The sequence below is a fragment of the Bos javanicus genome, chromosome 13, assembly GCF_032452875.1.
Source record: "Bos javanicus breed banteng chromosome 13, ARS-OSU_banteng_1.0, whole genome shotgun sequence".
Taxonomy (NCBI): domain Eukaryota; kingdom Metazoa; phylum Chordata; class Mammalia; order Artiodactyla; family Bovidae; genus Bos; species Bos javanicus.
Genome location: NC_083880.1, coordinates 65,894,997 through 65,913,402, shown reverse-complemented (window position 1 = coordinate 65,913,402; position 18,406 = coordinate 65,894,997). Strand labels below are relative to the sequence as shown.

Sequence of the window (18,406 nt, the reverse complement as noted above, 5' to 3'; positions counted from 1 at the left end):
TTTAGGGATAAGTGTTGAAAATAAACAGCAATGTTAAAAGAATTTAACAGTTGAAACCTATATACCTAAATACTAGCATTTGCTGGACTTGCTTTATCACATATTTATTACTTACCATCCCTCTATTCATTTATTTAAAGCTTGACATTTGAAAGTAAATTTCAGACATCAGTATACCCTAATTCCTGCAGCATGCAGATTAACTAAAGTTCAGTAACTGTTATAGATTTTTCTTCTTTTTATGCAAAATTACATGCAATTTATGTGTTAATAAAAATTGTAAGGTTAACATTTGCTGGACAAATGCAGGACACAGAACATTATCTTCTCCTTAGAAAGTCCCTTCATGCTCTATCCGACAATACCTGTTCTACCTCATCTCTAGAAGCAACCACTATTACCTGTCCTAGAGTTTCATATCAGTGGAATCATACAGTATATATTCTTCTGCATAAGGCTTCTTTCACTTAGCATTGACGTTTATCCAGATTGCATGTGTCAGTAATTCATTCCCTTTTATTGCTGAGTAGTAGTCTGTTGTATGAATATGCCACTGTTTGTTTATCTCTTCTCTCTGCTTCCTAAATTCCTATTTCTGATGAATGTTTCAGCTTATCTGGATGCAACTATCATAAGCATTGCAAATGTTATGACCACTGTCTTAGGTAGTCATTTTCATATCTTGGTCTTTATTCTGCAATATTCCTAAGCAATAGGTGGACCTTACCCTTTCTTCCCCTTCCCTTTCAAGACCTTACCCCCAAATCCCTTAATTAAATTGGGGCCTTAGAATGTTAAATTCAAAAGAACCTTAGAGATCATCTGCTTAAAACTCCTCTTGATGAGGAAACTAAGGCCAAATGAAAGAAAGCAACTTATCCTAATAAATGGCAAACCTGAGCTCAAATCAAGTCTTCTGACTCCCAAGTTGAATATTGTTTACACTCTTTTAGTAAACACTTTAATCATTCAGTTTAATAGACAAGCAGTTTCCCTTTACTTTTGTACATGACTGTTTTCTAAAAAAATGTATGTGGAACAAATAGAACTCTCATACATGGCCAGTGGGAATGCAGATGGTACAGCCACTTGGAAAAAGTTGAGCATTTTCTTTTAAACATATATGTATCCTGTGACCCTTTAATCCCTCTTTTGCCCACTCAGCCAATGAAAACGTCAGTCCACCCCAAAACCTGTACCTGGTAGAATAAGATGAAAGGCATAAGAAGAGTATCAGTTAAGTTCTTTGGGGTTCGAGGGAAGAAGAAATTACATCTCTAATTTGGATGCACTGGGGAAGGTTTCATAATTAGGCACTTTTTGAGATGAACCTCAGAGATTAGATAGGCCTTCAAGAAGTGAGATTCTGTCATGGGGGAAAGCATTTCCCTAATTTAGCTGGGAATAGGGTAGATTAAAGCATGGATTAGAAAAGTGTGCTCTTATTATATTAAAATTGTTTTGTTTTTCAAACTGAATATAATATGTAAAGAAATAATGAAAACCAGACTTCCCTGGTGGTCCAGTGGTTAAGAATCCTCCTGCTAGTGTAGGGGCCATGGGTTCCGTACCTGGTCCGGCAGGATTCTCCATGCTATGAGGCAACTAAGTCCATGCGCCACAACTATTGAAGCCCATGGGCACTAGAGCCCTTGCTCTGCGACAAGAGAAGCCACCACAGGAGAAGCACGAGCACCGCAGCTAGAGAAAGCCCATGCCCAGCAAGAAAGACCCAGCACAGTGAAAAATGAATAAAATGAACATGCTTTTAAAAGATGTTGCTTAAAAGCATTACTGAGAGGGTAAGGAATCTGTTAACCATGGATTAAGAGGGAAGAACATACATATACATGTAGGTGACGTGAATGACATAGGCTGCTAATATTTTGCCAAGAAAGGGCATTTTAATAAAATTCACTTTGCAAAATGCAATGGTTGATTCAATCAAGGATAATGAATGAATGCTAAACCATTGGTTGAAAACTTACTGGGATAATCAGAGCCTCTGAAAATATCACCTTGCAGAAAGATTCACTTTTAACAGAGAAAAACCTGAGGATTATTGCCCTAACCAACTTTTGGAACTTGTTAACAAAGCCCATTATGTGATACATGATGTGATGCACTGAGCCAAGCTCATGTGGTGCTCTTAGATGTTATAACACTTGTATAATGTTCTTCATAACAGTGTTTTCCTTGAATCTAGTGGTAAAGAAACAGTAAACAAGTTGACAGTCTGGACATTTTACACAATGACTGCGTGAACTTTTCTAAATTGTCAACATCATGAAAGAAGTTGGAATTACCTAGTTCTAGATGGGAGGAGCCTAGAAAACACGACAACTAATGTCATCCATCATCTTTAATTGGTATCTCTATCCAGCAACAAAAATTTGTAAATTGCATTGTTGCAACAATTAAACAAATTCAAGTACAGATTGTATGTCAGATATCTTTATATCAGTGTTAAATTTCTTGACATGATTGTGATTAAGTTAGATAATATTCTTGTTCTTGGGAGGTATATGCTGAAATATTTAGGAGTCAAGAGTCTTGCTATCTGTAATTTTCAAACGTTTCCTCAAAAATTTATATGTGCACACATACAGTGTTTGCATATGTCGAAACAAAACAGTTGATAAATTTTGGTGAAGGGTATTTTATTTTGAAATTTCTGAAATAAAAAGTTTGAAGAAAAAGGAAGAAGGAAATTAAGCTACCTTCTATCATCATGGAATGAAACCTTTAAAAGCTTTTTCTTTTTTTTGACTGTGCCTTTCTTTGCAGGATCTTAGTTCCCCTACCAGGGATTGAACCCAAGCCCCAGCAATGAAATTACTGAGTCCTAACTACTGTACCTTCAGGGAACTCCCTTAAAAACTTTTTATTAAGGAAATTTACATCACTTAGTTTCATGAGTTAGCTGCAATAATTAGCATTGCAGTTTTATTTCATCCCTTCACCCCATCAGACCCTGGGCCATTTTGAAGCAGATCTCAGACATAATTTTGTTATTCCTTAAGTTTCATTCTCTTTTTTTTAAAAAAGCAATAAACTAATATACCCTTTTGTACCCCCAAACTCAGTCTCAAGTCATCATCTCCAGTGCAGTCTTATCTCATCTCTCCCTTTTCCCACTCATTAGGTTATCCTGAAACAAATCCAAGACACTGATTGGAGCACTTTTTACAAAAGTTTTTTCACATCTTTATAATCATAGTGTATCTATGTATGTAAACCTCTGCTTGAAATCATTTCAGAAGTACAGCAATATGAGTCTCTTTAAATATTGTTTTTTTTTTTGTTTTTTTTCATTCTAATATAACTGAAATTTCATCAAATTGGCAGATAACATTTTTCTGGAGATCTTATACTCCACTGATCCCAACCTGAATGATGCACGAATGATTTTAAAGAAAATTGAATCCCGTAATCTATACAAGTTTGTGGGTGAGACTCAGCCCATGATACAAAGAATTAAAAAGGTAAGTTGAAAGGTCCTCTGTCCCCACAAGAGGAAACCATACCCATTACAATACCACAGCTGTATTCTAAGTCCTTTATAATTAATACATTCTCATTTAATCTTCACATCAATCTCTTGAGACGTATCTTGCAGACAAACTGAAGCTTGGGAAAGATTAAATAACTTGCCTACAGAAGCACACTTAGTAAGCTAGGATTCAAAGTCAAGTCTCATTTACTCCAAACCTTTACTTTCTCAACTCGGAAGTGAGAGGGGGCCTCGTTTTACCTAGATCCAAAGACCAGAAAATGACTGTAATGGAAAAGGGGCCTCAAAATAAGGCCTCTGCAGGAGCTTCTTTGAGACTCTAAGGACCTGCTTTTTAACTACTTCCTTCTTTCACGCTTTATCACTTTGTCCCAGACAGTGCTTGCCTGCCTGCCTTAGTTCAGTCATTAGTTCTCTCTCCTGCTTGTTGAAGGGTCTTATCTTTGTCAAAAAACCTGTAACACAAGCTATGCTGATAACCACACCCTGCCTCACAATACTGCCTTAGGTCACACTTTACTTCTTCTTGTTTTACTAATAGGTTAATGCCTCATTTTTTTAATGTGAAATTCTGTTATGAAAATCACACTATTGTGATTTGATTAAAAGGTAGCATGGGTATATATTTGTTAGGGAAATCTCTATCTATGTGTCTTGGTAAAGTGCCATTTTTAGAGAAGAACCCTCTTGGTGGCACAAACACTGTAGGATGAAGAACTGGAGTTCTAACATGAGGAGCCTTGTCTTTTCCAGGAAAACTATGAACACCTTCCAAATGAGGTCGCCAGTGCGAAACCCAGTGATGTAGAGCTAGAAGCTGAACTGAAGGCTGAAGATTTGATAGTGGATGTAAGTAGTTAGCTCAATAACATGCTAAGCAAAGAATTTATTTAAGGTAAAGCATCACTACCACCCCTGTTATAACAGTAGTACATGTTCATTAGAAAATCTGGAAAATATAGAAAAAAAGATGGATAGAAGAGAATCACCTATGATATCACAGAAAAAACTAACATTAGGCAGATTTTTAAAATGACAGCCAACTCCAGTATTCCTGCCTGGGAAATTCCATGGACAGAGGAGCCTGACAGGCTGGGCTAACAGTCCATGGGGGCGCAAAAGAGTCGGGCACAACTGAAGGACTAAACAGCAATGAACAAAATTTTCTTTGACATATTTTTATGTCAATATTGTCAATATTTTTATGTAATTGTGGTCATGTTATTAATAGAGCATTGTATATAATGATTTTTAAATGTTTTCTTGATCAAAAAAGTAATTGTTGTTGTTGTTCAGTTGCTCAGTCGTGACTCCATGGACTGCACCATGCCAGGCTTCCCTGTCCTTCACTATCTCCCAGAGCTTGCTCAAACTCATGTCCATTGAGTCCGTGATGTGATCCAACCATCTTGTCTTCTGTTATCCCCTCCCCCTCCTGCCTTCAATCTTTCCCAGCATCAGGGCCTTTTCTAATGAGTGGGCTCTTCACATCAGGGGGTCCACTGGAGAAGGGAATGGCAAACCACTTCAGCATTCTTGCCTTGAGAACTGTATGAACAGTATGAAAAGGCAAAAAGATATGACACTGAAAAATGAACTCCCCAGGTTGGTAGGTGCCCAATATGCTACTGGAGAAGAGCAGAGATATAGCTTCAGAAGGAATAAGAGGCTTAGTCAAAGTGGAAACAACGCTCAGTTATGGATGTGTCTGATGGTGAAAGTAGAGTCGAATGCTGTAAAGAACAATATTGCATCAGATCAGATCAGATCAGATCAGTCGCTCAGTCGTGTCCGACTCTTTGCGACCCCATGAATCGCAGCACACCAGGCCTCCCTGTCCATCACCAGCTCCCGGAGTTCACTCAGACTCACGTCCATCAAGTTAGTGACGCCATCCAGCCATCTCATCCTCTGTCGACCCCTTCTCCTCTTGCCCCCAATCCCTCCAAGCATCAGAGTCTTTTCCAATGAGTCAACTCTTCGCATGAGGTGGCCAAAGTACTGGAGTTTCAGCTTTAGCATCATTCCCTCCAAAGAAATCCGAGGGCTGATCTTCAGAATGGACTGGTTGGATCTCCTTGCAGTCCAAGGGACTCTCAAGAGTCTTCTCCAACACCACAGTTCAAAAGCATCAATTCTTCAGCGCTCAGCTTTCTTCACAGTCCAACTCTCACATCCATAAATTACCACAGGAAAAACCATAGCCTTGACTAGACAAACCTTCGTTGGCAAAGTAATGTCTCTGCTTTTGAATATGCTATCTAGGTTGGTCATAACTTTCCCTCCAAGGAGTAAGCGTCTTTTAATCTCATGGCTGCAGTCACCATCTGCAGTGATTTTGGAGCCCAGAAAAATAAAGTCTGACACTGTTTCCACTGTTTCCCCATCTGTTTCCCATGAAGTGATGGGACCGGATGCCATGATCTTCATTTTCTGAATGTTGAGCTTTAAGCCAACTTTTTCACTCTCCACTTTCACTTTCATCAAGAGGCTTTTGAGTTCCTCTTCACTTTCTGCCATAAGGGTGGTGTCATCTGCATATCTGAGGTTACTGATATTTCTCCTGGCAATCTTGATTCCAGCTTGTGTTTCTTCCAGTCCAGCATTTCTCATGATGTACTCTGCATATAAGTTAAATAAGCAGGGTGACAATATACAGCCTTGATGTACTCCTTTTCCTATTTGGAACCAGTCTGTTCCATGTCCAGTTTTAACTGATGCTTCCTGACCTGCATATAGGTTTCTCAAGAGGCAGGTCAGGTGGTCTGGTATTCCCATCTCTTTCAGAATTTTCCACAGTTTATTGTGATCCACACAGTCAAAGGCTTTGGCATAGTCAGTAAAGCAGAAATAGATGGTTTTCTGGAACTCTCTTGCTTTTTCCATGATCCAGTGGATGTTGGCAATTTGATCTCTGGTTCCTCTGCCTTTTCTAAAACCAGCTTGCACATCAGGAAGTTCACGGTTCACATATTGCTGAAGCCTGGCTTGGAGAATTTTGAGCATTACTTTACTAGCGTGTGAGATGAGTGCAATTGTGCAGTAGTTTGAGCATTCTTTGGCATTGCCTTTCTTTGGGATTGGAATGAAAACTGACCTTTTCCAGTCCTGTGGCCACTGCTGAGTTTTCCAAATTTGCTGGCATATTGAGTGCAGCACTTTCACAGCATCATCTTTCAGGATTTGGAATAGCTCAACTGGAATTCTATCACCTCCACTAGCTTTGTTTGTAATGATGCTTTCTAAGGCCCACTTGACTTCACATTCCAGGATGTCTGGCTCTAGGTCAGTGATCACACCATCGTGATTATCTGAGTCGTAAAGATCTTTTTTGTACAGTTCTTCTGTGTATTCTTGCATAGGAACCTGAAATGTTAGGACCATGAATCAAAGTAAATTGGAAGTGGTCAAACAGGAGATGACAAGAGTGAACACTGACATTTTAGGAATCAGTGAACTAAAATGAACAGGAATGGACCAATTTAATTCAGAGGACCATTATATCTACTACTGTGGGCAAGAATTCCTTATAAGAAATGGAGTAGTCCTCATAGTGAACAAAAGAGTCTGAAAAGCAGTACTTGGATGCAATCTCAAAAACGACAGAATGATCTCTGTTTCTTTCCAAGGCAAACCATTCAGTTTTACAGTAATCCAAGTCTATGCCCCAACCACTAATGCCAAAGAAGCTAAAGTTGAACAGTTCTATGAAGATCTACAAGACCTTCTAGAACTAACACCAAAAAGATGTCCTTTTCATCATAGGAGACTGGAATGCAAAAATAGGAAGATACCTAGGGTAGTAGGCAAGTTTGGTTTCGGTGTACAAAATGAAGCAGGACAAAGTCTAACAGAGTTTTGCCAAGAGTACACACTGGTCATAGCAAACACCCTCTACCAACAACACAAGAGACGACTCTACACATGAACATCACCAGATGGTCAATACCCAGATCAGATTGATTATATTCTTTGCAGCCGAAGATGGAGAAGCTCTATACAATCAGCAAAAATCAGGAGCTGACTGTGGCTCAGATTATGAACTCCTTATTGCAAAATTCAGACTTAAATTGAAGAAAGTAGGGCAAACCACTAGGCCAAGGTATAAAGTAATACATACCAATAATTTTTTAATAGCACACACACACAAAGGAAAATATTAAGATTTTTTACTCCTATTTTCGTAGAGAATGTAGCGTCTTCTTATATCCTATGAAAATGCCAAATGACTTTCTAATATTTTCTTCTGATCTCTAGTAAGAAATTCTTTTCAGAGTTCTACTCCTGAAATCTCAGGACAGTCTTCCCTGTGTACTTTTTCCATAAGCCTCTCAATTCTTATCTTCTTGCTGATGCATCTTTGAGTGAAGGGCAATCTTACTATAACCATTCTTTGCCCTTGAACCCCCTTTCTATTTCCTTGGCTGCGTGTTCAAGTGCCTTAGATCTGCAGATCGGCTGCAGCTTCCTGTTTGATTAGATGAAGTTCCATCAGAGTAAAGGGATCTCGCGTCCTGACTTCCTGAGGCTCTGAAAGGCTTCCCTCTCCGGAATGTTACCCCTGGGCTTGCACATGTCTGTGCTTGCCCTCAGTGCCGAGCATTGCTCCTAGTAGTCCCCCACTTCCCAGGGCATCCCCGTCCAGGTGGCCTCATGCATAGATGACGTACACATGGCCAGTAGGCATGAAAAGAAGTTTAACTTTCTTATTAACCTGTAGGCAAATTGATGCAATGAGTTTCTGATTCTCAGATATATAAGATGAAAAAAATTTTTTTAAGATTTTGTGATAATAAAGATATGTGATAATGGAAGTGTAAATTGACACAAGAGATCAAACTTGGGTCAATTTTAACTGACCTGGCAATTTCAGTCTGGAGGTTTGTCCTAAGGAGATAATCAGTTTTGCACCAAAACACAAATATATTTATTGTGGCATTATTATAGTGTGAAATTTGAGGGAAAGTGTATATGTCAGTGGAATAATGGAAGCATTAAAAGTTGTTTTTAACATGGAAAGATGTTTATAATAAGTGAAAAAAGTACATACAGAATTATTTTATTTTTGTATCTTTAAATTTATATACACGTGTGTATACAGTGAACACACTGAAAAATCCTGGATATATTAACATTGTTTCTACCTGGGTGGTAGAATTGCAGGTGACTTTTTATAGTGAGTGTGGTATAAGAGTTTCATAATCAGAAAAAATAACTATCCATTTTAAGATGGGTAACGCCCTTCTATATTCTGAGAAAGCAAGTAAAATTGCTAACTACATTTCTTATTGTGTGTTTGCATTCCAGTTTTAGTTTTACAGTGTGATATATTTATGTGGTCCATTTTACCATGCGTGACTCCTTTTAAGACTGCGAGTAGTAATTTTATGATTATCTAATGGGCTGTAAAACATAATTTGCTAGTTAGAATTAAAAATATGTAGTTGTTGGTCTGTAGCTACGTTTTACTCTTGAGTCCTTGGTTAAAAATGGGGTCTCTGGGACTTCCTAGGTGCTCCAGTGGTTAAGAATTTCCCTGCCAAGGGGACACTGGCTCGATCTCTGCTCCAGGAAGAGTCCACATGCCACAGGGCAACTAAGCCCGAGCACCATAACTACTGAGTCCACACTTTAGAGCCCACAAGCCACACCCACTGAGCCCGAGAGCCCTTAAAGAATGGGGTCTCCAACATTGCCCTCTGGAAGAATAACTGTTTCAATAAATCTGCTTAAGGGAGGAATTTACAGTACATTGTAGAGAAAATGAGGATTACCTTTTATTCCAATTCTAAAGCCAAGGAAATAAATACCTAAGAGCTAGGAGTACTTGTAAAATGGTTGAAAATTTGATTAGTATTCATGCCTCATCATGATGGGTAAAAATGTCAAGGCTGCATCAGGGCTCTCGCACATGGCACTACACGGGGGCCTGTGACAGCACCAGCCCCGGGATCATGGGGAGGACTGAGCAGCTCTCCCTCACGTCAGAGGGATGCAGCTCTCAGAGCCAGTGGACCACACAGAATGGGAGGGTCAGCCATGTACTGCAGATGCTGGGCTCACTTCTGGCCCACAGCTGAATCTCAGATGTCCACGCTTCTCACAGGGAGCATCGCCACCAAAGCTCATATACTGGTTTTCTTCTGTCACCACTCACAGGAAAAGCCCCTCTCATCATCTGTTCTTTTTTTTTTTTTTTTTGCACTATCCTCGCCACATTACTCTATTTCTTCCTGTTATTTCACTTCCAGTTTCTTCCCTTGTCCTGAACTTATCCATGAAGCCCTTAGGAATTTCCATTCCATAATTAATGCACCTGTATCTTCAGCCTCTTCACTATCTCTTTGCCTTTGTTGCATGCAGCCTGCTGTCCCCTGAGAAGCTTATTCCCCTGCAGCTCTTTCAGGAAAAGCACATTCCTCAGGGTCAAGAGATCTTGGTCATCAGTCCTTTTGTTCCCTACTACCATCTCCAGACCCCATGCAAGATCCCCGTTCCTCTGAGACTGCCATCCTTAAACCAGCTCCTGTCCTCTTGGTTGAAGATTTTGGTATGGTATAGAGCCCTCCACTCACTCCAGTTCCTGCCATCATCTTTAGAGGCTTCATAGTCCCATGACACCAGCTCTGATCTCCGTATCCTCAACCTCAATGACTTTATCCCCTCCACCTCAGCCAGCACACTCAGCGGATTATGCACTCTGAACCTTATTGACATTGAAAAAGGCCCTTTCTCTAAAATTCACTAATTTAAGCATCCCATCTCTGTACACAAACTCCTTTCTTCCTTACTTTCTTGTTCCTAGCTCATTGGGAACTTCAGTTTATTGTCTCCTTCCTTTCTTCCAGCTTGTCCCCTTGCCTTTCCTGGGTACCACGGTCCACTCCATATTCTCCCCTCTTGCCTCTCTTTAACAATCAAACTTCTAAGAGTTGTCGTCTCTCTCTTATTTCTCGACTTCTTTTTTGTTTTATTGTTGTTTGTTTTAAGCCATGCCATGTGGCATGCGGGATCTTACTTCCCCCACCAGGGACCAAACCTTTTCCCTGCAATGGAAGCACAGAGCCGTAACCGCTGGACCATCAGGAAAGTCCATTTTCCTCTACTTCTAAACTGCTTTTCTGTCACTATCACTATACAGCTCTACTCGTTTTATTGCCAGTCATCATATTGTACTTGGCATGTATTGCAATATCTCCAAGGTCTAGGCCTGTATTAAAACTACTCACTAAGACCACCAGTGACTTCAGTGTTACTAAAACTAGCAGACAAGTTTCTGTCCTTTGTGCCTCAGAGCTGTTTCTTCCGCCTAAAATTCTTTTCTTTCCTACCTAAGCCTGGTTAATTTCTGCTCACTTTATTAGTAAAATCACTTTTCCCAGGAGAATATTTCTAGTCATTGCCTGCTGCTGCTAAGTTGCTTCAGTCATGTCCAACTCTGTGCGACCCCATAAATGGAAGCCCACCAGGCTCCCCCGTCCCTGGGATTCTCCAGGCAAGAACACTGGAGTGGGTTGCCATTTCCTTCTCCAGTGCAGGAAAGTGAAAAGTGAAAGTGAAGTCACCCAGTTGTTCCTGACTTGTAGCAACCTCATGGACCACAGCCCACTAGGCTCCTCCGTCCATGGGATTTTCCAGGCAAGAGTACTGGAGTGGGTTCATTGCCTAGGAGCCCCAGACTACTAGGTTCTCAGGTCACAAAGTTTCACAGCACCATTTGCTTTTCCTTGGTAGCTTTTTTTTTTTTTTTTTTTAGCCACACCACCATACAGCTTGCAGGATCTTAGTCTTCTGACCAGGGATCAAACCCGGGCCCCTAGCAGTGAGACCACCAAGTCCTAACCACTGTACCGTAGCAAGGGAATTCCCAGTAATTACTTTTATAATTATTTGTTCTACCTTAGTCTAGGCCATGTGGTCTGTAGGGGCTGGGATTTTATCAAACGTCCTTGTATCTCTGCACAAAAGTGCCTGGCACATGTCTGTCACATAGTGGATATTGACTTTATACCCTACTTATGTTGAAAGCACAAAATGTCTCTCCTTACTCCACCCAGATTTCAAATCTATGGGTCATGCACCAGAACTCCTGTCGTTCCACTATGAGCCACTCCAGCAGGGCTCCTACTTCTCCAGAGAGTGCAGCTTCGTTTCTTGTGATACCCTCACAATCCTGAATTAAATTCTCATTGCTGTTATGTACATGATCGCTCACTTATTGCTTGTATTAAGGTTATCAACATGGATTATGGGATGGAAGACAAGAATCCTATTGATCATGTTCGCTTCTATTGTAAGAGTGACCTCAGCAAGGCAGTCATGATTACTAGAAACCAGGTAACTACTTACAGTGGCATTTGGCAAATCTTTGTAGTAAAGTTGCAGTTTACATGCAGGTTAGGCTCTGAAGTCAATGTATACAGTTTTAAAAAAAGAAACAGAAACATATCTTTAAAGTATACATGATTTTCATAGACTAGACCATCTTAACAGCCAGTTTTTCCTGTTTGCTGAACTTGAAGAAAGCTCCGTTTTTTTGGTTTAGAAGGTAATTTATAAGTCTGGTGGGACAGGAATATCATGGTTGAAGTCCTCTAAGTTAAATGTGCTTATTTGTATATCTTCTGTGAGAGAGTCTGTAGTCTTCATATATCATACAAACCTTTCATATTGATGAACATAAAATTATGGGACATCGTGCAGTATGACAGTTACCCTGAATTCTTTTCTTTGGATAATCATTGGTATAAAGTACCAAGACAACATGGGGTGTTTAATACCACATCGAGCGCAGAGCTTAGGAACAGCTGATCTCTCTTCAGCATGTGAATTCAGGGTGACAGTAAAACCTTTCCTTCTTTAAAAGGTTTCTCAGTTTTTGCCAGAGACATTTGCTGAGCAGCTGATTCGAGTTTACTGTAAGAAGACAGATGAAAAGACTCTGTTTGCTGCACGACAGCATTTCGTCCATTGGTGCTTAATCAATGACTTCACCAAGCCACAGGTGGGTGACTTATTATTCACATGCATCACAGAAATTTTAAGTAAAAGCCACAAGCAATCTTTACTTCCCTCTGAAAAGTTCTCATTTAAATGATAGTCGTTTGATGAACTTACTTATAAGACAGAAACAGACTCACAACCTTAGAGAATGAACTTACAGTTACCATGGGTGAAGGATGGAGGCGAACAGGAATAGTTAGGGAGTTTGGGGTTGACATGAACACACTGCCATATTTGAGATGGATAACCAGCAAAGACCTAGGACCTTCTGTATAGCACAGGGAACTCTGCTCAGTAGTATGTAACAACTTAAATTTGAAAACGAATAGATACGTATTTATGAATAACTGAATCACTTTGCTGTACACCTGAAACTGACATAACACTGTTAATCAACTGTACTCCAATATAAAACAAAAAGAAAATAATAGTCATTTGACTTGATTTGGGGGGGAAAAAAGTTTTTCCACATTAAGCTGCCCTTTAAATCTTTTATTTTTAAAATTGGAGTATAAGTGCTTCACAATGCTGTGTTAGTTTCTGCTGTACAACAACGTGAATCAGCTCTATGTAAACATAAATCCCGTCTCTGGAGCCTCCCTGCCACTCACCCCCGTCGCACCCGCCTCGGTCATCGCAGAGCACGGAGCTTAACTCCCTGTGCGGTACAGCAGCTTCCCACTAGCTGTCTGTTTTACACCCTGGTAGTTTTGCCAGTCATTTTATTATACTTTGCATGTATTGCAATATCTCCAAGGTCTTGGCCTGTATTAAATCTACTCTCACTAAGACCACCAGTGACTTCAGTGTTACTAGAACTAGCAGACAAGTTTCTGTCCTTTGTGCCTCAGACCTGTTTCTTCTACCTGTAATTCTTTTGTTTCCTACCTAAACCCGGTTAATTCCTGCTCACTTTATTAGTAGAATCACTTTCCCAATGCTGAGTAAACTCAGCATTTCCAAACTTGTAACCTATTTAAATTCACTAGTTGCCAATCCCATAGAGAATGTTGTTGAAATGGTCCTTTATTGACCTGTACGTGGTGGATGCCTGGCACAGAGAACATTGATAGTTGTTGATTGAACAAATGATTGGTAGGTAGGTCGGAAGCAGCATTCTGCTTCCTGGTCTAGTACTGTCTGTCACAGCACCCTGCCTGCTTTAACCCCCAAGCATTGGATACTGAAGGAAACAAAAGTGAAAGGTTAGATGTGAAAGGGTAGCCCAGTATATCAGATCTTTGTCAAATGCCAGAGGGAGGGACACAGGGAAGTCTTTTAGTATTCAGAGTTGAGAGAGCTGTCAGGTAGGAGGGAGGATTCTTCTAGATCCAAAAGCTGGATTGTGTTTGGATGAGTAGCAGAGAGAAATGAGAGCTACACAAAAATGAAACTGGAACAAGTCGGGTGTGTTTGGGAGCTATGAAGAGACTGGTCTGACTGGAGGAGAAAAGTCATATTGTTGAGGTGACAGGGCACACAGAAGGAATTGGCTTGATTGTGGAGAAGCACTGATAATCAGCTACGAGTTATTCTTATGCACAGTGGGGAGGGAATTGCCGAGAGTATTCAAGACTTACCGTGCTGCTATAATTATTTTCTTTTAGCAATTTTATTTATGTTTTTTTTATTATTTATGTATTTTTTTATTTAATTTTATTGATTTATTTTTGGCTGCACTGGGCCTTCATCGCTGTGCATAGGCTTTCTCTAGTTGCAGTGAGCAGGGGCTACTCGTTATTGCAGTGCACAGGCTTCTCATTGCAGTGGCTTCTGTTGTGGAGTGCAGGCTCGAGGTGCCCAGGCTTCAGGAGTTGTGATGCACGGGCTCAGTAGTTGTGGTGCATGGGTTTAGTTGCTCCATGGCATGTGGGATCTTCCAGCCTGGTCCAGGGATTGAACCCATGTCCCCTGTATTGGCAAGCAAATTTTTGTCCATTGTACCACCAGGGAAGTCCCTGCTGTAGTTATTATTTACTTCTGGGCTTTTATCTCTAGCTAGACCTGTGGGAATATAGGAAGTATGTCCATCTTAAGAACTATAGCTTCTAAGGAGACTAAACCCCTGATGAGAAAGGAAGACTCTAGCGACAGATAGACTGGCACATGGAGAGACTGGAAACAGAGAGACAAGACGCTACTCAAGTTCAGCGACTCAAGTTGGACCCTAAATCCAGATACATTCTTTCAGGGAATGAGTGTTCCCTCAGGTCCTGTGTCCGGGACCAGGCTTGGAACAGTACCTGAGACAGTTCCCGAGGGTCTCGCTCTAGTTGGGGACAATAAAAACTCGAGTAAATAATAATCACAGTAGTGCGTAAGTACTTTGGGGTCAGAGCAGTGTGTACAGTCTTAGAGGAGCAAAAAGGTGAAGGGTTTATGCCAGAGTTGGTTGGTTGGGAAAGACTCACTTAAAGAAGGACTTGGAAAGACTTCCCTGGTGATCCTGTGGTTAAGAATCCACCTGCCAATGCAGGGGACACGGGTTCAATCCCTGGCCTGGGAGGATCTCACATACCATGGGGCAAGTAAGCCCGTGTACCACAATTACTGAGCCAGTGCTCTAGAGCCCGCACTCCACAACTAGAGGAGCCACCACAGTGAGAAGCCCATACACTGCGACTGGAGAGTAGACCCCACTCGCCACAACTAGAGAAAGCCCGTGTGCAGCAATGAAGACTCAGCGCAACCAAAAATTAATCAATTTTTTAAAAAAGGGCTTGGAAGCTGAGACCTGAAGGATGGATGAGGAGTCAACTGGGTAAAGAGGGTGGGGGACTGGAAGGTGACAGAAAAGTAGGTGCATTTAGGGGTGAGATCTGGGCTCTGTGCATAGTCCTGTAAGCCAGGAGCCCTGGAGCAATGGGAGCCGTTGGGGTGTTTTAAGCAGGAAAGTTACACATTCAGGTCAGCGTTTACAGCAGAGTCACGGCCACTGTACCCGACCAGAGAACTCATAGGAGAAGCACCTTGACTTCTCTTCCCACCTCTCTTCCAGTCTCCCACCAGTGCCTCCCACTAGCCCAACCTGACTGGAGGCCAGTAGGCAGGGGAGCTGGGAGACGTGGTTCACAAGAGCCACTCCTGTTATGCAGAGCAGGGCAGAGGGAGGCAGAGAGTGGATCTGAGAGCAAGTAGGCATGTGAGGCCCACAGTGTTCTATGCCAGCCTTCTCTTCCTTGTGCAATAAAGGCTCTGACAGTCCTGTACTCTCATGTAGCCTAGAGAATCCAGCCACGAGTTCAAAAACAGTTCAGGATAGAGTCAGGCGTTGGAGGGCCTAGCTTCTTACACTCTGATTTCCAGTTGTAGTGTCGCTTCACTTCGACACCAACCCTCATTTTGGGTGGAATCTAGGAGGCTGAGGCCAAAGTGACAGCTTTGATTATGGAACAAAGGTCAAGTTCCACAGGTACACACTATCTTTCCCCTGTTTGCCATCTTGTAGACCTGGGCCATTTGTTACAGGGGAGACTAAGAGGGTCCAGCAAGGATCCAGCACATTCCATCTTTCCCTGGAAAACCAGGACAAGGTGCGTCCCCGGAAGCTGCATGAAGGGAAGGGGTCACTGAGCTGGGCCACGTGCTGCTTCTGGCCATCTGTGAAAAGAACTGGCGTGGTGGCTTTTGCTCTGAAAGCTCTTCCCTTCCCAGGACCATGTGTCTCTAAGCATATACACCATCCAGGGTTTCCCAAGAGTAAGTCTGTCCAGAAGCAGGCTATCTGCAGGACGAGGATATGTGTGCTTGAGACATTCGCTCAAAACCACGAGAACTGGCTTTCTTCTCTATTCCTAGTTACTCTGTCTTTGACAGGATGGTGACGTTGTAGCCCCGCTTATAACACCTCGGAAATCGGAGTGGAATTCAGCTGGCATCCAGGAAGCAGCCAAAGTCAAAGCCCAGCTTTTCCCAAGTGACTCGATGTGAATGTCTACACTCGATTGTTTACAAAAAGCCCCTCCCATGCCCTTTCCCTCCTCCCCCAGCACAATTAATTTAGGGAATTTGATCACAGAGGTCTACAAATGGAGTGACAGCTAGTGCTTTATATTTTATATCTTGAATGTACGCACATACTAAGTCATTTTTATCCAGAGGAACAGGTACTAGGCAGACCTTATTAACATGAGCTATGGAAAGCGCTGCCTTGCCTCTTTTTAATATTAATCAGTCTTTCTTCTTTAGCAGTCTATTTTCTTAGAATTAACAGCTTTTTTAAGTACTTTGAACTCTTATGACATAAGATTGTTTTTTAAAAAATGTGGAAATAAGACAAAGGCGCACACTGGAATTTGCAGTTGGGGTTGTCATGAACAGCTGTGGTTAAAAACAGTACGTGAAACTCCGGCCCTCTGAGGAGGTGCCCATCACCCTGAATTTGAGGCTAGCTTTCCTTGAGTGATTGCAATATTAGTGAAAGGTACCTCCCCTCACCCTTTTAGCCCCCCATAAACTGCCAGGTTGGGGTCAACAGTATAGGAGGGCCACGAAGGGGCTCCAGCTCTTCAATGAGAGGCCTGATTGATTTGTTGAAAAGATCTGAGGGTGCTGGCCTCCTCTGAAATGGGACATAAAACTGCCTTATAGGAGACCCCCTAGCTCCAGTAGCAGAGGGACTCCCCAAACCAGGCTGTCCTCTGGGTCAGCTGTGGCTCCAGCCCGTGTGGGTTTCTTTCTCTCCTGAGTGCTCACTGCCCCCTCCCTGAGGGTTCCACCACTGCCCAGCCTGGAGAAAGCAGCTCACCGCCCCCGCCCCCCCACTCCGACCTCTGCCTCTCACTTGCGTGCTGATCGGAGGCCGTCGGAGGAACCGCCCTCAGGGCTGCTCAGAGCTGGGGCTTCATTTTTGCCAGTTCAGTGCATTTGATGAGTTTCAGGGCAAAGACTGGCTGCCTATGCTGAGACAAAGTGATTTACCCAGTGAATTCCAGGTTCCCCTTTGTGTCTCTACCTCCAGGAGTGGAGTAGCCACCACTGTGGTTGAGCAGTGCTCCTGAGCTAAACAGATTCTGGAGTTAGAGCTAAATCTGGCCGCTGCCAGAGGCAGGTCCATGGGGAGTGCAGTCGTGAGCGCTGGCATCCTGTACTTCACCACACCCTTACAGAAGCCTCCCTGGCAGCCTGGGCGTGGGGAGCCAGCCTTGGCTCTGGGTCAGAGCAAGAGGGAGCAGGGAGGAGCTCAGATCACAGGGCAGAAGATCACCCCCAACATCTTGGGGGTGCTGCCACCGTCCACTGTGTCACCAGGTGCTCCTCTGTTGACACTAGGGTGACAAGCGTTTGGAATGTCTGCTGTTCTGCTCTGTCACCCCTCTCCCACCCCCAGTAGATAATCGAGTTGACCCTAATTCCTAGAGTAGTTAAAACCGTGCTCCTCTCCCACCACAGTGCTGTGTGATGGGGATGTGGATACAGTGGGCTCCTAGAAGCCCAAAGGAAGTGGTCATGGTACCAGGTCATGTCCGTTTTGGCCACGGTGCTTCCAAAACGGCCAGTGGGGGGAATCCTCCACCTCAGACTTCATGTGTCCAGGCCCAAGGTCAAGAATGTAATGTTTCTCTGCAAAGATTGCTTGATTTTTGCCACTCCTCCATTTACATCATTGTTTTATTCTGGAATTTTGTCATCTCAGAGTGTATCATTGTGCTCTCTGAGGAACAACTTGAATCTGTTTTGTTTGCATCTTTTGTTACTTTTTGGCAGCTGCACTTTATGCTCTTTGCAACTGTTTTAATTATGGGAACCACCTGCCATTGACAAGGTTAAATTTTTCTTAAGAAGCATCTTCAAAAAAAAAAAATCAAAAAAAAAGAAGCATCTTCACTATTGTATTAAAAGGGAGCCTTTAACATTAACAGCTTGGCCTCTAGAGTTACTGAGCTTTGT

The 18,406-nt window shown here is 42.2% G+C and overlaps 1 protein-coding gene across 5 annotated transcripts in view; it reads left to right on the top strand.

Annotated features, from left to right (window-relative positions):
- SAMHD1 (SAM and HD domain containing deoxynucleoside triphosphate triphosphohydrolase 1) overlaps positions 1-18,406 on the top strand; it is a 67,436-nt gene that overhangs the window by 38,163 nt on the left and 10,867 nt on the right. Inside the window, exons 12-16 of one of the 5 annotated variants that reach the window (XM_061437490.1) lie at positions 3,349-3,485; positions 4,268-4,363; positions 11,747-11,851; positions 12,381-12,518; positions 16,334-18,334. In XM_061437490.1, the coding sequence (XP_061293474.1) occupies positions 3,349-3,485; positions 4,268-4,363; positions 11,747-11,851; positions 12,381-12,518; positions 16,334-16,447 (590 nt within the window). In that variant the 3' untranslated portion in view covers positions 16,448-18,334. The other 4 variants (XM_061437492.1, XM_061437491.1, XM_061437494.1 and 1 more) reach the window with 4 other exon arrangements.